Here is a 23,585-nt window from a genome sequence, read left to right as displayed (position 1 = left end):
GACAAAGATCAATCATAAGTTGATAACAGTTGGGAAGAGGCTGTTCGTAAGTCTGTTGAAACGTGTTTTCAAACTTTTGTATCTTCCGTTCAATGGAAGGGAGTGGGAGGAGACTTTGATGTTGTCTACTTTCCCGAGGCAGAGGGAAGCGTAGATGCAGTCGATGGAAGGAAGGCTGGTTTTTGTGATGGACTGGGCTGCATTCATAACTCTCTGTAATTTCTTGAGGTCTTGGGCAGAGCAGTTGCCATACCAAACTGTGATGCATTGGGATAGGATCCTTTCTTTGGTGCAACTATAATAATCAGTAGGAGTCATTGCAGACATGTGAATTTCCTTAACCTTCTGAGGAAGTCGAGGAATTAGTGTGCTTTCTTGAGTGTAGCATCGACATGGATGGACCAGGATAGAGCATTGGTGATATTTACTCCTTTCGACCAACTCCACCACAACACAATTGATACGGGGGGGGTGGGGGGGAGGTGTTTAGGGTGTAGGTTTGCTCACCGAGCTGTAGGTTTGATATCAAACCTACAGCTCAGCGAGCAGACCTACGCCCGAAACCTCAACCTGAGCTACAAACCTTCACAAACCTTGCAAAAACCATTGATACAGATGGGCTTTTCCTCCACTCCACTTCCTGAAGTTGATGTACAGTTCCTCTGTTTTGCTGACAGAGGGAGAGATTGTTAGGTTGGAGGGAACTTGCAGGGGCAGTCTTCCCATGTATCTATAGCCTTTGTCTTTCTACATGGTACAGATTACAGGTTTGGAAGGTGCGAGCGATGGAGCCTTGGTGAGTTACTGTAATGTATCTTGTAACTGGGTACACACTGATACTGAGAAATAAATAAATGTTGAAATTTCTGGATGGGGTGCCAATTAATAAGGCTGCAGTGATCTGGATGATGGGGGGGTCAGGCTTCTTGAGTGGATATGCGTTGGGAAGGTAGGAGGTGAGTTATACGTCACAGAATTCCTAGCCTCTGACCTGCTCCTGCGACTGCAGTATTTATATGGCTGCTTAAGTTCAGTTTCTGATCACTGGTAATCCCCAGTATGTTGGTAATGATTTGAATTTCCTGTTGAAGCACTGTAACCGACAAGGCAGCAGACCATGAACTGAAAATTAAGATTAGGCTGCAAAAATGCTGTAAATTTTTATGATTTTTATACTGATGCATCTCATGAAATTGTTAGGAGAGTTACAAGCATTTATTTATAAGAGGGGTCATAGTGGGCTCCATATTAACTGACTCCACCTGAAGTGAAATATTTTTAAGGCGGAGGTGGGTAGATTAAGCGTGAGGGTGAAAAACCTCGGGGCAGACGGGAGCATGAATTTAAGGTTACAGTCGAATCCGGCATGATGTTGAATGACAGAGTATACTCAACGAGCTGAAACGCCTATTTCTGCTGCTTGTATGTATGTGTTGGCAGAACAGGTGACTGAATCACTGATTTCTAAAACTTTCCACCAGTAGGGTTCTCCTCGCATCATGTCTGGCTTTGTTATGAGTCACGTGATTGCTATGCTTAATTTAAAAAAAACTCCTCATTGCACCAAATGATTATAGGATGATAAAAAGTCCTTGGCCTTTGTTCCATTAACAGTTGATATAATTTATTGAGTGTCTTCAGCTGTGAAGATAATCTATCCAAATTTAGCTTAAAGCTGGAACAAATGTAAGTATTCATGTGCTGAGAATTCCTAAGGAAGTTTCCTGTTGACTGGATATTCTGGGAAGATTGACTCATTCTGCAGTAAAGCTCTTAACTGTTATAAGCCCTGGCCTTTTATGGCTGATTAGTGAATGAACAATGGCTAAAATTAATTTGAAGTTTGTGACCACAATTCAAAAATGTTTGTAATTGGAGGATCAATTCTTGTGTCCTACTTGTTAAATACCGAATCCTATAAGTCACTAAATTTAAATATGTATCAAGCTCCAAATTGTGCTCTGGCATTGGTTGGTTATTTCTGTGAGTTAACTCCTTTCTCTTCGCCTCCATCCCACCCCATCCCCAGTACACATACAACGTAACTATTTTTGTAGCAACAAGGATTTCTGAACTGCCTTATGCAAGATCCAGAAATCGGGCAGGCAAAGGAAGTGGCAGTGCAAATAAAGTGGAATTATAAAATGTGCCACCACTCTGACGTAACCACTCAGGCTGCTGTTTGTAACCTTCATTAGTCTGCACAACAACCAGCTACCTACATTTGATAGTTGGGAAGCTAGGCTGTCACAGTGTATTTGTCAGATTTAATATTTGAGATGAATACCTTACAGACACTTTTAAGGTGAGTCTTTCATATATATCTGTGAAAAGTCTGGGTTTCTTACAATTGCTATGTATTTTATGCTCTAGGAATTCACTTGGTTGCATGTTTTCTTATAGGTTTTTAAAGTGCACCAATATTTCTGAGGCGTGGTTACTGTTTCAAGAATGGAGGAGGTTTCAGGTGAGTGTTGTCCTGTGACATTCTTGCTGTTCAAGGTGTTGGTGCTTGATGTTCATGTCCTATATTCCAGGCTTGAATTTAGTTGCTTCAGTGTTGAATTTTAGTCTGAAAAGCCATTTCCTACACCAGCAAGTCAGTTTGATGGTAGAACACGTCAACTCAGATTTATTTTTATGAAGAGGAATTGACATTGCACAAAAGTTGAGACTGACCAAAGTAAAGAGTTTATCTACAGCACTGTATGCACAAGCACTGTATTTTCAAAATATTAATGCAGAGTTGGAAGTAAGGCAATGCTGTATTCTCTAATCCCATTAGTTGAACCTCAGCGTTGGGACTCTAAGGTTACTGAATTTTCCAATTTTGAGTCCCTGCTGAGAAAAGATTCTTATCTGACCAGAACAAGGTGTATTCAAACATATTGTAGAGTTGAAGGCATAAGTTTCTCATCTGCTGGATGCTTAGCCTCCGATAGGTAATTGCTTGGTTTCAGTGGTGCCATGAATCAATATGTAGCTGCCACAAATTGATTCCTGGAGCCATGAAATGAAGTTTTATGACTTCAAATCTTTGATCTTAGTTGTGCCAGCAGAAGGAGGGAGCCTTTTTGTGCTTTTCAAGCAGTAAAAGCAGAGGAGAAGTTTTCCAGATCTCAATCTGTACAAGTCCAGTTTTAAAACCTCCTTTTGCCTCACTCAGATTCCACCTTAAAGGAAAAAGTCAAAATTGTGATTGAACCGACCTCATAGAACATTACAGTGCAGTACAGGTGCTTCAGCCCTCGATTTTGCACTGACCTGTGAGACCAATCTGAAGCCCATCTAACCTACACTATTACATTCTCACTCATATGCCTATCCAACGACTATTTAAATGCCCTTGAAGTTGGTAAGTCTACTACTGTTGCAGACAGTGCGTTCCATGTCCTTACTATTCTGAGTAAAAAAACTACCTCTGACATCTGTTCTATATCTATCACCCCCTCAATTTTAAATTATGTCCCCTCATCGCCATCCAAGGAAAAAGGCTCTCCCTGACCACCCTATCTAACTCTCTGATTATCTTATATGTCTCAATTAAGTCACCTCTCAACCTTCTCCTCTCTAAGGAAAACAGCCTCAAGTCCCTCGGCCTTTCCTCGTAAGACTTTCCCTCCGTACCAGGCAACATCCTAGTAAATCTCTTCTGAACCTTTTCCAAAGCTTCACATCCTTCCTATAATGCAGTGACCAGAACTGTACACAATACCCCAAGTGCAGTCACACCAGAGTTTTGTGCAGCTCATGGTTCTGAAACTCAATCCCTCTACCACTAAAAGCTAACACACCGTATGCCTCCTTAGCAACCCTATCAACCTGAGTGACAACATTCAAGGATCTGTGTACTTGGACACCGAGATCCTTCTGCCCATCTACAGTACCAAGAATCTTACCATTAGCCCAGTCTCTGAATTCCTGTTACTCCTTCCAAAGTGAATCACCTCACACTTTTGCACCCAGCTCTGCAGCTTATCTATGTCCCTCTGTAATCTACAACATCCTTCGTCACTTTCTACAACTCTACTGACCTTAGTGTCATCCACAAATTTACTGACCCATCCTTCTATGTCGTCATCCAGGTCATTTATAAAAATGACAAACAGAGTGGACCTAAAACAGATCCTTGCGGTACCCATTAGTAACTGAACACCAGGGTGAATATTTCCCATCAACCACCACCCTCTGTCTTCTTTCAGCGAGCCAATTTCTGATCCAAACTGCTGAATCACCCTTAATCCCATGCCTCCCTATCTTGTGCAGTAGCCTACCATGGGGAACCTTATCAAACACCTTCCTGAAATCCATATACACCATATAAACCGCTTTACCCTCATCCACCTGTTTGGTCACCTTCTCAAAGAACTCAATAAGGTTTATGAGGCACGGCCTACCTTTCACAAAATCGTGTTGACTATCCCTAATCAACTTAATCCTTTCCAGATGATTATAAATCCTATCTCTTATAACCCTTTGCCCATAACTGAAGTAAGACTCACTAGTCTATCATTAGCAGGGTTGTCTCTACTCCCCTTCTTGAACAAGGGAACAACATTTGCTTTCCTCCAGTCTTCTGGCACTATTCCTGTAGACAATGACAATATAAAGATCAAAGCCAAAGGCTTGGCAATCTCCTCCCTGGCTTCCCAGAGAATTCTAGGATAAATCCTATCATTTTGAAGTGATATAACTTTATTGACTTTGAAATAATGGAGCAGTTGTAAAGATGTGCAAGTACATTTCGTCCTAAAGGGGGAAATATCATTTCAAGAGGATTGTGTCTTGATAGAATGTTCTTGGTGGGTATGTTAATCCAGTGGATTATCTGGATTGTTGTTTATTTTGGAATTGGATCATGACACAAAGCTATTTGACAGTGAATTAATTTATTTTAAAGGAAGGGGATGCAAGGTGTTTACTTATAGATTATACAGACATGCAGGTTGGCAGTTCAAATCCTGGGGGCTGACCTTCCAACCCTCCCTTAACTCTAAGTGTGCTTGAAACCTGTTGTAGCTGTCCAGAATAAGTTATTGCTGCATTTGGTACACTGGGCATATTTCCCTGGCATGGTGTAACCTCTGGCTGGCCCCTTCCAGTCGTCTAAGCTGACCAAAAGGGGCAAAATTGAGTGTGGAGTTACGGGCCTGGCTACCAGCTTTGCAGCATTGCCTCCAAAACAATTTATTCCTGGCATTCATTTTGAAGGAAAAGAGGGAAATCATTTTGCTTTTGGTCGTCTTAATATGATTATTCTCCACTATATGGGAGGTTGCCCACCACGATCAGTTACTGTAGGTGCCCTCTTGTTTTGTTACCTAGCTGCTGGGAAGGTTTGGAACACCTCAGACCTGCTCTTGTAGTACTAGGTTGTATGGGGACGCCTCCAGGGAACTACAGCAATCCTGGTCCACACTACTGTGTGTCCCTAAGATTTCTCCCTGGAGCAAAGACCTGGAAAATTGGCTGCTTGTGAGTTAGTTGTTTAGCTCGCTGTTAGATTGACCCGAGCCAGTGTTTCCTGGTTTATTAGTTAAAGTTTGTTAGATTTGTGTATGTACAATAGCATGTCCCATTGCAGAAACATCACTGTAAAATTATATCTCAAAGTGTAAACACTTGTCATTTGCATTTGGTTTCAATGATATTGGCAGAATGCATCAGAATCTTGATTAAAAATTGCATTTTGTATAGATCTGGAGGAGCAGTTGGCATCCGTTTCCAGTGAGATTCAAGCCTTAGGGCTCCAGATTCAGGAACTTCTGGAGAGGCAGCAGTTACTGGTTGAAAAGGAGCAGGTACTAAAGAAGAAGATAGAATCGTTGTCTGCGGATGATGGGGCCGGATCGAGTGCAACATCTGTGGAGGACTGGAACAAGAGAGGTCAGTGAAATCTATTAAAATCAGATCAGATCCACTTCTGTTTAAAGAATTTTAAGTGAAGAAGGATACACTTCATATGGCACTTTTTCAAGCCCTAAGGACATCCCAAAGTATTCCACAGCTAATGTACTTCAGTGTGGTCATTGCTGTATTGTGTCAAATTCTGCAATCCATCTGCACACAGCAAACTCCCCCAAAGCAATGAGACAATGGGTGTAACCCATTTAGGGTATTGCATGCAGTTTTGATTCGCGTATTAGACAACTGAGTACAGAGGTACTGAAGGAGTTTTTGAAAATTTTTGGAAGGATGATTCTAGAAATGCTTGGGTATACATGTCAGGAAAGAATTGACAGACTGTGTCTTTTTGCTCTTAAACATAAGATAGCTGAGGGATAATGTAATACAGAGTTTAATACATTTAATTTTTGATAGAGTGGGTATAAATAATCTATTATTTATAGATTAACGTTAATGCGTGCTCAGTAGTTTGTTTGGCAAATGTAGCTAACAGGTATGGTTTACCTTTCATTCCTGACTAGATTTTCAATGTTTTCTCTAGTGGGGAGCAGTGTAAGTTGAGCATGATTTGATATAAAGTAGTCACCAAGAAATCCAATAGGGAAGGTGGAAGAAACTGCTTCACCAAAGAATGTGAAGGTCACTGCCACAGGGAGTGGTTGAAGTGAATAACATAGATGTTTCTTTGAAGGGAACCCAGATAAGCATATGAGGGAGACAGAAATAACAGGAGAGTTAAATAAAGGAAGAGGGGGGGGGGAAGGCTCTAGTGGGGCATAAATACTGGAATGGAGTGATTGGGCTTAATTATTTATTTCTGTGCCATACGCCCTGTGTAAGCATACTTAATTATTGAATAATCTAAATGTAATTGTTTGAAATATAAATATTAACAGTAACATCTTTGAATAGTGACATGGGATCTTTTCTGTTCAGCTGAATGAGCAGATTGAGTCTGTGTAATGTCTCTGCTGAAAGATGGCATCTGGAAGTACTAAAGTAATGTGCCAGACTGTATTATATAATTGAGGTCTTAGACATGGTACTTGAACCCACAATCTTCTGACTCAGAGGAGGGAGTGGTATTGATTCTCCAAATATTCAGTTTGTTTTAACCTCAGTTGCAACTGCTAGCCCATTTTTAACCAACCTCTGAAATTCAGCACTCAGAATTGAATGCTGAATTTGTTTCATTGTAAAGAAAGATTTGAATATTTAGGCTCAAGAATAGTTGAGGTGTGATGATCTGAGGAATTAATTCCATGAAATGTTTGGTTTCATGAAAGATTGTAACTGCTTTACCAGTCATTATAAACGAAGGGGATGGAGTCTCAGGAAGCACCAGAATAATGAGAAGAGACGTAAGGAAGTTAGAAGCACAGCATACAAATTCCAAGAATTTGGAGAGCAAGAAAATGCCAACCGGTCTATCACGCCTAACCCACACACCTTGATATAGAGTCATAGAGTTGTGCAGCATGGAAACAGGCCGTTTGGTCCAATTTGTCCATGCTGATCAGATTCATCTAAATTAATCTAGTCTCATTCGTCAACATTTGGCCTGCTTCCATGCTGTAAGGATTCTATGACATGATGATATCTAGAAAATCATGACCAGATGCTTTTAATCTTTGGGCGACCTTATAATTTCCCAGGATTCCCCACCATGGTAAAACTAGTGGAATGGAACAGAAATGGCCTGATGTAAATGAGCCAAGGAGATGGCCTCTGGCAGTTTACGAAGCAGTTCAGCCCTTCTCCTTACTTAACCACAAGGAAAGGAAAGCTTTTTAAAGAAAACCAATATCATATACACTTCACTGTTGACTGTCCTGGGCTTGCACCTGTGTTGCACCAGTGAAGCACCATTCTCGTCTGAGGACTTGAAATCTCAAACATCTCAGTTAAAACTAATAATGTTACTGTTAAAACTAATAATGTTACTAACTTGGATAAGCTAGCTTCCAATTAATAGCAAATAGCTGAAGAAATGCTAGCACATGTTCAAAAATATTCTCTACAGAGATTATAGTGCAAAGATATCTGATTTATTGGTTAGGTTGGAAATTTTATTCATATGTAATTTCTGAAATGGATGTTTATTATTTATAGATTAACGTTAATGCGTGCTCAGTAGTTTGTTTGGCAAATGTAGCTAACAGGTATGGTTTACCTTTCATTCCTGACTAGATTTTCCATGGTCACAGAAGGTGGATGAGACTTTGAAGAGTGTATTTAAACTGCAAACCTTCCGACCATTGCAACTTCAGGCCATCAATGTTACAATGTCAGAGAAGGATATCTTTCTGATAATGCCGACAGGTGGTGGGAAGAGCTTGTGCTATGAGCTGCCAGCTGTCTGCTCCAGTGGTATGTACTGCAAATTGCTGATGTCACTTTTCCCAGTAATTCAATATTTTATGTAGCTCCAAATTCATTTATAACATTTTCAGTTATACTCTTTGCCACTCTTTGAGCTTTGAAGAAACACTTCAAGAGCTTTGTCATGTGAATTATTTTAAATCTACTTTTTTTTTGCTTTTTCCTGGTTCAGAACAAAAGTGTTAAAGTGATAATTTCTGCTTACTTTAGAGAAACTGGCTTGGGAATGTTTTAAGGAAAATACTTGGATTTAAGTAGCATCTTAAGGGGTGGTACAGTGGCTCAGCGGTTAGCACTACTGCCTCAGTGCCAGGGACCCGGGTTCAATTCCAGCCTCCGGCAACTGCCTGTGTGGAGTTTGCATATTCTCCCTGTGTCTGCGTGGGTTTTCTCCAGGTGCTCTGGTTTCCTCCCAAAATCTAAACAATATGCAAATTCGGTGAATTGGCCATGCTAAATTGCCCATGGTAGGTTGTGTAGGTTAGGTGCATTAGTCAGTGGTAAAAGTAGAGTAATAGGTATGGGGAATGGATCTTGTTGGGTTACTCTTCGGAGGTGAAACTGTATTGCTGGAAAAGCGCAGCAGGTCAGGCAGCATCCAAGGAGCAGGAGAATTGACGTTTCGGGCATGAGCCCTTCTTCAGGAAAGAAGAGCTCTTCGGAGGGTTGATGTGGACTTGGACCAAATCGCCTGTTTCCACACTGTAGGGATTCTAGGATTTGATCTTTTATAGCTGCAGGAGGCTCCCAAATCTTTAACAGCTAGGTCTGCAGCATGAAGAAAGTTAATCTAATTTCAAAAGTATAATGATTAGTCTTTGTGATGGTAGTAATTTTTGTCTTTTACAGATTTATGTATGAGATATCACTTCTTGCTATAAATAACACTATTCATAGTTAAGGCACATTCTTGGTTCAATTTCTTTTTATGTATGCACCAGTTATAAAATTACACTAGGGCCTATTTATAACAAAGATATTTAACTAAAAATATATCAATTGACCAGAATTCATTTGTAATGTCTACAAAATGTTGAGGGTGGAAGAAAGCTGATGTTTTGCAATTAATTGCTTGTTTGTTTGATTAGGATTCACTCTGGTAATCTGTCCCTTAATCTCATTGATGGAAGATCAACTAATGGTCCTCGAACAATTAGGTATCGCATCTACAATGCTGAATTCCAACAGTACTAAGGTAAGGACAAAATCATTAGGCGGAGTCTCTACCTTCAGATTTTAATTATTAAATAGATAAGGTCTTTCTCCTGGGGTGGAGGAGTCCAGAACTATAAGGCAGAGGTTTAGGGTGAGAGGGGAAAGATTTAACAGGGACCTAAGGGGCAACTTTTTCACGCAGAGGGTGGTGCGTGTATGGAATGAGCTGCCAGAGGAAGTGGTGCAGGCTTGTACAATTACAACATTTAAAAGGCATCTAGATGGGTATATACATTGGAAGGGTTTAGAGGGACATGGGCCAAGTGCTGGCAAGTGGAACTAAGTTAATTTAGGATATCTAGTCGGCATGGACAAATTGGACCAAAGGATCTATTTTCGTGCTGTACATTTCTATGACAGTATGACTTAGTAAAAGTTAAATTTACAAGGTTTTACTTTTCCTTTCTACTTATTATATTTCTCTTATTTTAATCTTTTCATTTATTTTTGCACTAGATTTCACATTGAATTACAAATTCTCACCGTTAATTATTCAGACTTGGCACTTCTCATGTACAGTTTGTCTGTCTGGTTGATTAAGGACAGAAACATTTGCTTGCCCTGCTCACATAGTTCTGAGATTTTCCCTAGAGACAGTGCAATTTTTGGAAGTTGAGTGACAGCAACTTACCATGCATAAACCTATAAGTCTCTGGACAAGTGTAAGTATGACAACTGGCTGGCACATTTAGTGCACCACTGATTTACTGTGTTTCATTGTTATTGACCAGATTGGAACGGCCCACTGCATTTCTTCAAATCCAGCCTTATAATCTTTTACATCCAGAGATAGACATATGTATTTTGACTTTGTAAAATATACGAATATTAGTATTGTTTTGTTTGATATGGCCAATAAAGTTAACTAGAACTGGATTGGAGCTATACTGACTGACTTCTTCTGGTGGACTTCAATCCCAAACAATGTCATCACCCGTTTTGGAGAATGATACCTGGCTAAAAGGATCAAATCATGAAGGCAGGTTGCATGAAACTCTCTTGAAATCTCGTGAGTATAGAAGATTGAGGGTGATCTGATTGAAACTTCTAAAATGTTTTAATTATTTGAAAGGTTAGGTAGATGCAAACTTTTTTTTTCCCCCAGAATGAGAACAGTCTTAGATTTTCAAATTGTAGAATTTAAAGGTAGTAAGAGGAAGCAGTTCTTCCCACAAAGGGTGATTGAAGTCCTAAATCTGTTTCCTGTTTAAAAAGACTGAAGTTGAGTTTGATAGAATGCTTGCTAAATGGGGACTTTGAGGCATATGAAACCAAATTGGGCAACCATAGCGTTGAAGAACAGATTTAACTGCACGTTGAAGTAGGCTCTAGAGGCTGAATGACCCATTACTGTTGCTAAATTCAGCATTCTTCAGCTTTTCAAACAAAGTTTAGAAAGAGAAAAATGTGCTCAGCACCTATGCATCTAGCTCTTTAGTCCAATCATGCATGTCACATAATTGTTTATTTGGACTGAAGGACTGTGACTAGTGGTTTTCTGCAGGGGTTGGTGCTGGGTCCACTTTTTTTGTTCATTGTTTATACAAATGATTTGGATGAGAATTTAGGAGGCATGGTTTGTAAGTTTGTGGATGACACCAAAGTTGGTGGAATATTTGAAAGTGAAGAAGGTTACCGAAGATTACAAAGTGATCTTGATCAATTGGGCCAACAGGCTGAGGAATGGCAGATGGAGTTTAATTTGGATAAATGTGAAGTATTGCATTTTGGTAAAAACAGGGGCAGGACTTATGCAGTTAATAGTAGGGGCCTGGATAGGGTTGTCAGAGACACCTAGAGAATCAGGTATATAGTTATTTGGAAGTTGCATCACATATAGACTGGGTAGTTAAGGCATTTAGCATGTTTGCCTTCATGCTCAGACCATTGAGTATGGGAGTTGGGACATCATGTTGAGGTTGTGAAGGATGTTGGTGAGGCCACTTTTGAAGTACTGTGTGTAGTTCTGGTTGCCCTGCTATAGGAAGGATATTATTAAATTGGAGTGGATTCAGAAAAGCTTTGCCTGGATTTTGCTGGCACTGGAGGGTTTGAGATATAAGGATAAGCTGGATAGGCTGGCATGTTTTTCACTGGCTGACCTTGCAAAGTTTATAAAATCATCTTTTTCCCAGGATAGGGGAGTTCAAAACTAGGGGGCATATTTTTAAGGTGAGAGGAAAAAGATTTAAAAGGGACTTGAGGGACAATCCTTTCACACAGGGAGTGGCTCGTTTGTGGAATGAACTGCCAGAGGACGTGATAGATGTTCCAAGTTTTAGAAGACATTTGGATAAGTATATGAATAGGAAATATCTGGGGGAATATGAGCCAAATGGAGGCAAGTGGGACTAATTTAGTTTGGGAAGCATGATTAGCATAGCCAAGTTGGACCGAAGGGCCTGTTTCTGTGTGCTGTATGACTCTAATTGTGTGTCAGATTCATATCAATGTCGTGTACAATGTGCTACTTGTTTTCATTGTACAAGTGTCTTGTGAATTGTAAACACAACCTTTTTTTTGCCTGTACTTATCTAACATATAATTGCACCAGTTTTGTATGATCTTCTTGGGGTATCCTGTAAGATGTTTCAGAATGGTTCACTGATGTTACACTTTTAGATGAACCCAGCAGTTTACGATTTGATCTTCACTAGTAATGTGTCATAGAGTCACAGTGGTTTAACATTACAGAAAGAGGCTCTTTGGTCCATCATGTCCATGCAGCTCATCATGCATTCGTCCATTTTAATCCAGTTTTTCCAGCACGTGGCCCATAGCCTTCTATGCTGTGGTGTTTCTAGCTTACATTTAAGTAGTTCTTAAATGTCTTGAGGGTCTCCACCTCTATCATCCTTATAAGGCAGTGAGTTCCAAATAGCCACAAACCTTCTGGGTGTAAAGAATTTTTCCTCCAATCACATCTAAACCTTCCGTGCTTTCCCTTAAAATTGTGCCTTCTGTTTATTAACTGTCCTACGAAGAGGAATGTTTTCCCTTTACCTACCATGTCTGTGCTCTTCAGAACCTTACAGCAAAGAAGGCTAAGGGAGGATTGAAATGAAAACAAAAATCCTAGCCTGTCTAGACTGAATAGTCTTCATATCTAAATTGCTCCAGCCCAGGCAACATCCTGGTGAATCTCTTCTTCACCCTCTCCAGTGCAATCACTTCCTTCCTACAGTATGGTGACCAGAACTGCAGACAGTATTCCAGCTGTGGCCTAACTAAATACAACTCCACTATAATATACTTGTTCTTGTATTCAGTGCCTTGACTAATAAAGGAAAGTATCCAATATTTCTGTGTAACCACCATATCTACCCATCCTGCTGCCTTCAAGGATTATGAGCAAACACACCAAGGTTCCTCTGATCCTCTTGTGTTTGTTAGAATCTTACCCTTTAATATATACTTCTCTACATTATTAGTCCTCCCAAAATGTATTAAATTCTATTTTCCTCCATTCAGATGTTTTGACAAACCTGTCTATATTGTCCTGTAGTCTGAGCCTTTTCTCTTCACTGTTTACCACACTACCAATTTTCATGTTATCTTTGGACTGACTGATCATATTTTCTACATTCATGTCTAGATCATTAATGAACACTACAAACAGCATGCGACCTAGCACCAAATGCTGTTGTACATCACTAGACATAGACTTCCAGACTCAAAAATATCCTTTAATCATCGCCCTCTGCTTCCTGCCACTAAGCAATAATGAGCTCCATTGGTTATTGCTGAAAAAGGACAGATTTAGACAGAACCTTTTGTCATTGGGACAATTTGCAAGTATACCAATTTACTTGTAAATAACTATAATTATTGAATATAATTAAGTATAATTATTCAGTGTTATACAGTATAAATGTTGATTTTTCTCTTTACATTTGTTGTTCCTACGAATTATCCTGATGAGTCCTTCAACAAAATGTTTTTTTTGGCAGTACTTCAGTTTAGTCCTGCTATAATTGGTTATTGACTTTCATTCCAGTTCAGCAACGACACCGACTTTGAGTGCCTTAAAATGGGAACATATAGGCAGCAATTGTGTTGTGGAATTTATGTTGATCTTAGAGTTGTGATTGCTAACCGCTTCTGAAGATATATTTGGCTTACTAATTTCTATAATTTGGAAACAAGGTTTATTACCATCTTCTCCTTGCCCCCTGTTTCTTCCCCTCACCCACCTCCACCTGAAGTGACATTTGGCTCCTGTTGTACAATAGACTTTTCAGAGTAAATATCTCTTTTTATAGGAACATATAAAGTGGGTCCATGATGAAATGCTGAGCAAGTCTTCCAAGCTGAAGCTTCTGTATGTGACTCCAGAGAAGATTGCTAAAAGTAAAGTCTTCATGTCCAAGCTGGAAAAGGCATACAATGCAGGATGCCTGACTCGTATTGCCGTAGATGAGGTTCATTGTTGCAGTCAATGGGGTCATGATTTCAGACCTGGTGAGTACTAATGTTCTCAAATTAGAAGGTACCCTATATATAGTATATACATTCAGGTGTATGTATGTGTGCAAAATGTGGGAGTATATGTCACTTAAATTATTCCACTTGAACAGATTGGGGGAGGACTGGGATTGTGAATTTAAACTAGTTAAGAATGCAAATAGATTGGATATAGGCAGTTTCTCTTCTTAGAGTAGTGAGTAGCCAGAATTTATTGAACAGGAGAATTGACATTTCGGGCATAAGCCCTTCTTCAGGCTTATGCCCGAAACGTCAATTCTCCTGTTCCTTGGATGCTGCCTGACCTGCGCTTTTCCAGCAACACATTTTCAGCTCTGATCTCCAGCATCTGCAGTCCTCACTTTCTCCTCCAGCCAGAATTTATTGCCAACTGTTGTCTGGTTGTTGGTTTTCCACATTGCCTTCAAGAAGGAGGAGAGCAGTTTCATCACTTGGGCAGAGATTGTTATGTAGAACGTGAGTGTCTTTATAGATAACTCTTGAGTCATATCGTTTTCATTACTTTTGATTAATCGCAGGGAGGGTAAGGGAGGTTTGGAGAAGAATTTGCTGGAGTATCTCCCCTAAGCTTTGGCATTGCCTCTGAGGATGTTGGATGGGTAGGGTTTATTGGAGAGGCTGTATTTAGCCATGACGCTACAATACGTGCAGAGTAGGCTTGATGGACTTTGCTTGCCTGTCACCTTTGTATGTTCTGATGTTTGTCAGAGTCTCAAAGGAATACATCTACAGCTTTGTACTTACCATAATGGGGTATATATCAGTAAATGAGACAATACTTATTGAATTTAGGCAGCAGCACATAACTCAGTATTCCACATAAGGAAGGAACTTGTATTTATATAACATTTTATTACAGTGTTAGATAGTGAAGCATAGTCACTGTTAATACCTAGATAAATGTCGCAGCTAATTTGAGCATAGCAAGGCGTTACACAAAGCAAATGAGATGAATGATTGGTTAACCTGTACTTTTTAGTTAGTTAGTTTGAGGAAGAAACAATCACCTGGACAGAAGATAGTTTTAATATCCAATTCAAGAGGTGGAACCTACAATAATGCAGCCTTCCCTTAACCTGGCATTTGAAGACATGGCCCAATTAGTCTTCTACCAACTACTCCTATATGGTTTAAATAGTGTACAGTAAAATTGAAACAGTTTAATCTATTTACATATTAAACTTTTAAGACTAAGCTGCTCCAATTATGGGAAGGTAATTTTGACCGTTGAAGGATGATTTTAAATTAATAATATCAGATTGTCCACTTGTTCTAAACGTTTTCTGATTTTCCTTTTTACAATGCAATTCTCACTTGTTTGAAATTGTTAATAGTGACTTCAATTTTGTCAAATTTCTATTACTGCTGACAAATTGACAACTGCCTCACAAACAGGTGCTGGGCCAGTTATAATGGACCAGTATTGGTATGACTAGGTTACTCCAAAATCGTTACCTCTTTTAGGGTAACACTCATCTATATATTATACATATATAAAATATAGGAAAGAGACAGACAAACCAAATAAACTAAATCAATGAAAACCCTTCCAACCAAATAAAAATGCTAATTTGCCCAACTGTTGACCAATTGATAATTGCAATAGGCCTTGAGCTTGGAGGCAAGCGCCATATAGTCTTTTTTGCAGGGCCACCTGGGCATAGAGAATGCTGTCCTCTGTGAAGAAGGTAAGCCAGAAAACCTGATACCAGATCTACCAAGCCACAAGCCATGGTCATCTTGTACTGTAAATTATAATATGTGCCTAGCCCATGATGGCCTCCTTCTTCAAAGACTGCAATTTCCCCTCCGACGTGGTTGACGATGCTCTCCACCGCATCTCCTCCACTTCCCGCTCCTGAACCCCGCCCCTCCAATCGCCACCAGGACAGAACCCCACTGGTACCACCCCACCAACCTTCAGATATATCATCCTTCGTCATTTCTGCCACCTCCAAACAGACCCCACCACCAAGGATATATTTCCTTTACCCCCACCGTCAGCATTCTGGAAAGACCACTCCCTCCGCGACTCCCTCGTCAGGTCCACACCCCCCACCAACCCAACCTCCACTCCCGGCACCTTCCCCTGTAACCGCAAGAAATGCAAAATTTGCTCCCACACCTCCCCCTTCACTTCCCTCCAAGGCCCCAAGGGATCCTTCCATATCCATCACAAATTCACCTGCACCTCTACACACACCATTTACTGCATCCGCTGCACCTGATGTGGCCTCCTATACATTGGGGAGACAGGCCGCCTACCTGCGGAACGTTTCAGAGAACACCTCTGGGACACCCGCACCAACCAACCCAACCGCCCTGTGGTTGAACACTTTAACTCCCCCTCCCACTCCACCAAGGACATGCAGGTCCTTGACCACCTCCATCGCCAGACCATGGCAACACGACCCCTGGAGGAAGAGCGCCTCATCTTCCGCCTAGGAACCCTCCAACCACAAGGGATGAATGCAGATTTCTCCAGATTCCTCATTTCCCCTCCCCCCACCTTATCTCAGTCCCAACCCTCGGACTCAGCACCGCCTTCTTGACCTGCAATCTTCTTCCCGACCTCTCCGCCCCCACCCCCTCTCCGACCTATCACCGTCACCTTAACCTCCTTCCACCTATCGCATTCCCAACACCCCTCCCCCAAGTCCCTCCTCCCTACCTTTTATCTTAGCCTGCTTGGCACACACTCCTCATTCCTGAAGAAGGCCTTATGCCTGAAACGTCGATTCTCCTGCTCCTTGGATGCTGCCTGACCTGCTGCGCTTTTCCAGCAACACATTTTTCAAGCCCATGATCAGACAGTCGGTATGATTGAATGACAAGATGCAGATACTTTTTCGCAGCAATATTTATGGCTGTTGACCCCTTCAAGATGAATCTTTAGTGAGAAACCAATTGTTGTCCCCAGCCTTAGACTTTAGATAGTATATTTGCTCACATCATTTACTGTACTCTCCTGTTAAAAGAGGTTCTTAAAAACATTGTGCTTTGGATTCAGCCATTTTTCATGGCAGAGAACTCCACAGGTTCACTACTCTTTGGTTGAAGAAGTTTCTACTCCTCATTCCTAAATGCCCTACCCTGTATCCTTAAGGTGTGACCCCTGGCCTGGACTCTCCAGTCATCAGGCATATCATTCCTACATTTATCCTGTTCGAATTTTATAAGTTTATATGAAATCTCCCCTCATTCTTCTAAATACCAATGGATATTATTCCAAACTGATTCAGTCTCTCTTCATACATCAGTCCTATTAAATCCCAAGAACCAGTCTGGTAAACTTGATTGCTCCCCTTCAGTAGCCAGAACATTTTTCCTCGGGTAAGGTGATTAGAACTGTGTGCAGTATTCCAGGTGTGGTCTCACCAAAGCTCCGTATTTTTGTTTTATTCATTCATGGATGTAGTTAAACTTGTGTCCATCCCTAATTGCCCAGAGGGCATTAAAATATCCCTGCTCCTTTACTTGAATCCTCTCTCCATGGAGGTCAACATACCATTTGACCTTTTTTACCACCGGCTGCACCTGCATGCTTATTTTCAACAACTGGTGTACAAGGACACCCAGGTCTCATTGCACCTCCCCCTTTCCCAATCTATCACCATTTGGATAATAATCTATTTTCCAAACCTGAGGGTACTCAAATTGACTCCAGACCGCATGAATTTTCCTGGCATCAGGCCAAACATGGGCAAGGAAATCTCTGATTACCTTGTATTGCCCTTGCAACCATCCTGAACAACAATTGGGGAAAGCATGGAGAGTGACAAAGGTGCAGATTTTACTTTGGGTAAGGGACTTCAGTGTGCTTCTCCAGGAGTGGTTTGGGAGCAGCACAACAGACCAAGCCAGTCCTGACTTAAAGAGCATAATTGCTTGACTGAGTATGCAGCAGTGAACTGACAAGAGGGAACCCCATACTTGGCCTTATTCACACCAGTCTGTCTGCTGCGGATACCACTGTCCATGTGCACTTCAAACAGATTTAGGAACTCAAGATATTCATGATGTGCTATTGGATACAGCAGCAGAATTTTCAAATCTGCAACCTCCTGGGCTGTCATATCTCCCATTCCAGCATAACTGGGATCAACCCCCGCTTCTATAAAGAGTGCAGCAGGGCATGCCAGGATCGCACCAGACACATGTGAAAATAAGTTGCATCAGCAGCAAATGAAAGATAGGGCTAAGCAATTCCATAACCAATGAATCCGATCTAAGCTTTGTGGTTCTGCCATATCCAATCGTAAATGGCAGTGGATGATTAAACGATTCACTGAAAGATGAGAGTCCAGAGTTACATCATCTTTAATAATTAGCACATCAGTGAAAAAGACAAAGCTGAAGCTTTTGTAACATCTGAATATCAATCTGAAGTGCCAAATAGATGATCTATCTTGACCTCTTCTGGCAATCTGTGTCAGTGTCTTCAGCTAATTCATTTCACTTCACATGATATCAAGAAGTAGCAGAAGGCACTAGATACTGCACAGGCAATGGGAGCTGACAGTTTTCTGGCATTAGTACTGAAGACTTGAGCTCATGAACTTGTTGTCCCCTGGTCAATCTGAACCACAAAACTGGTATTGACTCAACAATATGGAAAATAGCCTAGGTGTGTCCTGTCTGCAAAAAGCAGAACAATTCAAATCTAGCAATTTACTACCTCAACAATCTATTCTATATTATCAGTAAACTGGTTGCTGTGGTCATCAATTATGGTATTAAGCAGCAGTTGCTTAGCAATAACCTGATCACTGATGCTTAGTTTGGTTTCTGCTAGGACTGCTAATTATAGCCTTGGTTCAAACATGGACAAAATAATGGAATTCTAGAGGTGGAAATTTAGCCCCACTGACACCAAGGCCAGGCCACGTTTGAGCAAGTGTGATATCAAGGAGGCAAATTAGAGTCAGTGGGAATCAATGGGAAGACTATGCTGTTTGGAGTCTTATCTAGTGCAGAGAAAGATGGCTGTGGTCGTTGGAGGTCAGTCATCTCAGCTCCAGGACATCACTGCCGGGGTTCCTCAGAGTAGTATATTTGAGGCACAGCCATGTTCGGTTGCCTCAGCACCTCCTTCAATCATATGGTCAGAAATAGGGATGTTCACTGCAGAATGTTCTGCACCATTTACAACTCCTCAGATACTGAAGTGATTTATGTCTGAATGTAGAAAGACCTGGACAGTATGTCCAAATGTAGCAAGATCTGGACAGTAGTCTAGGGCTGATCATTGGTGAATGACATTCACATCACAAAAATTCCACGCAATGATCACTTCCAAAAAGGGCGAATGTAACCATTGGCCCTTGACATTCAAAGGCATTACCATCACTGAATCCCCCGCTATCAACATCTTACTATTGGTCAGAAACTGAACTGGACTAGCCATATAAATACTGTGGTTACAAAAGTAGATCAGAGGCTAGGAGTACTGCATTAAATAACTGACACCCAACCCCCTCCAAAAATCCTGTCGCACTCCAGGAGGTGTAAATCAGGAATGTGATAGAACATTCGCAACATGGTTGGATGAGTGGAACTCCAGCAATGTTCTAAACTCAAAGACAGAGCACCTGCTTGATTAGCACTGCATTCTTCATGTTCAATATTCTCTCTCTTCCAACACCAATATACAGGAGCAGTAAGATGTATGTCAAAAAGTCAGAAAGGTACCTTCAACAATACCTTCCAAAGCCACAGCCACTACTACCTAGAAGGGCAGGACAGGACAGGGCAGGAGTAAATAAGAAACACCATCATCCACAAGTTCCTGTCCAAGCTCCTCACTGTGCTGATTTGGAAATATTTCACCATTCCTTCACTGTTGCTGGGCCAAAAGCCTGGAACTCCCTCTCTTCTAACATTTGGTACACCAAATTGACTACACGGGTTCAAGAAGACTGCTCACTGCTACCATCTTCTCTAGAGCAATGTATAGAGAAACACTAAATGCTGGCCTAGACATCCAGTCCAAACCCCTTGAGGCCAGGTCTCCTAATAGAATGATAGTTGTTACAGCAATGAGGATAGGACATGTATTAGGTCCATGAGGAAGTCCCAGTGCAGTTGACTCTGTGGGAATTAGCTGCTTGGTGTTGTTTCCAGGAGATTTACCAGGATGTTGCTTGGAATGGAGAATAGGTCGTATGAGGATAGGTTGAGAGTACTAGGCCTTTTCTCATTGGAATGGAGAAGGATGTGGGGTGACTTGATAGAGGTTTATAAGATGATCAGGGGAATAGATAGAGTAGAGAGAGACTTTTTCCCCAGGTACAACAGAGTGTTACAAGGGGACATAAATTTAAGGTGAAGGGTGGAAGGTATAAGGGGGGATGTCAGGGGTAGGTTCTTTACCCAGAGAGTGGTGGGGGCATGGAATGCGCAGACTGTGGGAGTGGCAGAGTCAGAATCACTGGTGACCTTTAAGCGGCAATTGGATAGGTACGTGGATAGGTGCTTAAGCTAGGACAAATGTTCGGCACAACATCGTGGGCCGAAGGGCCTGTTCTGTGCTGTATTGTTCTTTGTTCTATGTTTGTTTTCAGTGCACTGTGCTGCTTTGGCTAGAAAGGTTTTGAGCCCAGAAGTTCAAGTAAAAATCTCCTTAAAGGTGAATAGGCAACGTTTTATCTGATATTGGTAGTACCCCTATTTCAGATCAGAAGATTCAAGCTACTAAAACATATCAATTAGACAAATTACACAGTGTCTTTTTGGTGTAAATTTCCACAGTGACTATTTATGGGAAAAACTTAAAGGTGAGGAGATGTAATTTCTGGTATTGCTTTTAGAGATAAACATTAAACTTTGTTACCTCTAGACTACAAGAGCCTTGGTATCCTGAAACGTCAGTTCCCAAAGACTCCGTTAATTGGATTGACAGCAACTGCAACAAGCAATATCTTGGAAGATGTGAAAAAAATCCTGTGCATTCCCAAATGCCTCATGTTTACAGCTTCCTTCAACAGACCCAATCTGTTTTATGAGGTACCTAACATACACTGAAACATTGAACAACTTGCTCATTTGTTTTACTTTCAGTAAAATATGTTGGTTTTACTTGAATTTACGCACATAGTTAAATGCATTCAGATTCAACACGTGATACCACAACAATTATTCTTCAGAATTGGAGGGTGATTAATTTCTTATGTTGTAACCGGCAGTAAAAGCCATTTTACAATTAGGGCATCAATGTAACAAGTTTAAATAGGGTTGGGAGAGAGTGGAAAAATCAAAGGCATTGTCTTTGTAAACACCACTTCAAAATCCAAATGCCAAAAATCTTCACATTTGCTCTCTCTTGATCAGAGTCTTTCTCACACATGCTTAAATATGTGAACTGAAAGGTCATTCAAGATGTCTGTCATCCCCATATCCTAAAATGATGGGATGGAGGGAGGCAAAGGAAGGAGAGAAAGATTGGCCAATTTCAGAGAATCTTTTGGACTGTTAAAACCAATCACTTAAACTCCAAGAGATTAAAACTTATTTATGATGTATCACTAGACTTCTGAAGCTAACTACATTTCTCTCCACCCTATTGTTACCAATTTCCTTGGGCATGTAGAGTATTACTGACCTCTGTCTCCTTCCATCAAACTGGGCTTTGGTTGGTGATAGATTTTTTTTAAAATCCACTTTGCCTCTGCTCTTTAATTGTCCCATATTAATCCCAGGGCAGCACAGAGGCTCAGTGGTTAGCACTGCTGCCTCACAGCGCCAGGGACCTGGGGTCGATTCCAGCCTTGGGTGACTGTGTCTGCGTGGGTTTCCTCTGGGTGCTCCGGTTTCCTCCCACAATCCAAAGATGTGTGGGTCAGGTGGTTTGGCCATGCTAAATTGCTCCTATTGATATGTGCATTAATAGGCAGTAGGTGAATGGGTCTGGGTGGGTTACTCTTCGGAGGGTCAGTGTGGACCTGTTGAGCCGAAGGGCCTGTTTCCGCATTATAAGGAATCTAACCTAATCTAATCCATCATTTCTGTGAAAATTCCTGTGTATCCCCTTTGTGAAGTACCTGTCTTACTTTGCTAATCCATATGTTTCCCATCCATATTTTAGTGTGATGAAATTGTGTTTTACCATTTGGTTTTATTTTCTATATCAAACATACTGGATACAGTTTATTGATTGCCTTCATGATCTGAAATATTACAGTAAAGTTGCCTTCAGCCCAGGAAACTTTCTTATTGATTGACTGCCCTCTCCTGTGTGTTGTTGTAATATTTGTTTGTTTTCCTTCTGAGCTGGGCAGATGTGGCCTTGACAAGCACAGAGAATCTCACTCTTTCACAGGCCACTCAAAACAATGCACGTATGCTTTAATAGTGCGTTCCTCATATATGTCCTCACATTCTCAAATGTTTGTAGCTTTACTGCCTTCTCTTTTTCTCTTACCCATATTTTAAGCATTGTGGGTCTTGCTGTGGATCAGAGTTGTTCCACCTCAGCTAGAGCTCTAATTAGAGCATCTCAGGAGCCTTGGTACAGTTTGGTCTCACTTTACCATGGTAGAGGATTGTTAGCAGATGTGGTGATTGATACCTGTGGGTACATCACAGGGAGGCAGTATAAGTAATTCTAGGCCTTGTTCTTCCTTAGTCAATTGCCATATTTTGTAAGTGACAGTTTAGTGAATATTTCTTTCAGAATCTGACTTAAAATGTGTCACCCTCAACTGTATTGAGAGGAAGTGAGTTCACTGAGGGTTACTCTATGCTTAAGGGAGCGTTTAGGAATCCTGAAGAGTGGGATTGGTGATTCTAAGCAGACACTTGCACAGTGGGAATGAGAGTTCGAAACCGATCCTGCAGCTTGGGACTAATGGTTCAAAGCAGCAGCAGAGATTTGCTTAGAAATTGAAATTTCTGCAGCCCAGCTGATTCCCCGGGACCATTGATTCTGGTCACTGATCCCATCATGAGATACACTTGTACCTCTAATTTATTTCACTGAAATGCTGATGCACAGCACCAGAGAAATAAATGCTGTCTTGCATAGGAGCAGGAACAGGCTGTTCAGCTCATCAAATCTGCTCTGTCATTGGGTGCAAGCTCAAACTTTAGTTCATTCTTATTTACACTGTAGCCCAAGACAGCCTTGTGCTTTTCCAGGGTAGCTTTTGCAAATCACAATGCATCAAATCCAATGTGGGGATACATGAATTTCTGGTAGTAATTTGGAGGATAGTCTGTTACAATCACTTGGTTGGCCATCATGCCTGTAACAGTTGAGTCGAGCGTGTAATGAGCAGTGCTGTGTTAATAAGACTCAGTTGTAGATCAGATGATGACCAGTGATTTTGTCCAGGGTTTCCACAGGTTCTTGGCCACACCATTTAATTGATGTTTTCCATGGATTTTTATTTGTCCCCAATATTTGCTAAGGATTAAAAGAATGAGATGACACAAATTGACCCTGTTAATTTTTAATTATATTCCCTGGAGCCTAAGTTGCTGGCCTTGGCTACATGAATAAGATGCCTGAATGGAAGATGAAAATACTAGTGTGTCTCGCACTCTCTCTCTTTGTAATTGGCAGATGTGAAAACTAGCAGCTTTCTCTGAGGAAGTAG

At 41.0% G+C, this 23,585-nt stretch overlaps 1 protein-coding gene across 8 annotated transcripts in view; it reads left to right on the top strand.

Moving 5' to 3' along the window:
• Nucleotides 1-23,585, top strand: part of recql (RecQ helicase-like) — a 46,944-nt gene that overhangs the window by 3,530 nt on the left and 19,829 nt on the right. For 7 of the 8 annotated variants that reach the window (XM_072562245.1, XM_072562246.1, XM_072562250.1 and 4 more), the window contains 6 exons: nucleotides 2,404-2,467; nucleotides 5,698-5,886; nucleotides 8,098-8,277; nucleotides 9,378-9,484; nucleotides 13,767-13,965; nucleotides 20,828-20,994. In XM_072562245.1, coding sequence (XP_072418346.1) covers nucleotides 2,452-2,467; nucleotides 5,698-5,886; nucleotides 8,098-8,277; nucleotides 9,378-9,484; nucleotides 13,767-13,965; nucleotides 20,828-20,994 — 858 coding nt within the window. In that variant the 5' untranslated portion in view covers nucleotides 2,404-2,451. Of the gene's footprint in view, nucleotides 1-2,286; nucleotides 2,306-2,403; nucleotides 2,468-5,697; nucleotides 5,887-8,097; nucleotides 8,278-9,377; nucleotides 9,485-13,766; nucleotides 13,966-20,827; nucleotides 20,995-23,585 lie in introns of those variants that run through there. The other variant, XM_072562252.1, reaches the window with a different exon arrangement.

The sequence above is a fragment of the Chiloscyllium punctatum genome, chromosome 44 (genome assembly GCF_047496795.1).
Source record: "Chiloscyllium punctatum isolate Juve2018m chromosome 44, sChiPun1.3, whole genome shotgun sequence".
Lineage (NCBI taxonomy): Eukaryota > Metazoa > Chordata > Chondrichthyes > Orectolobiformes > Hemiscylliidae > Chiloscyllium > Chiloscyllium punctatum.
Note: the sequence above shows the minus strand (reverse complement) of the source record. Positions and strands in the feature narration are given on the sequence as shown.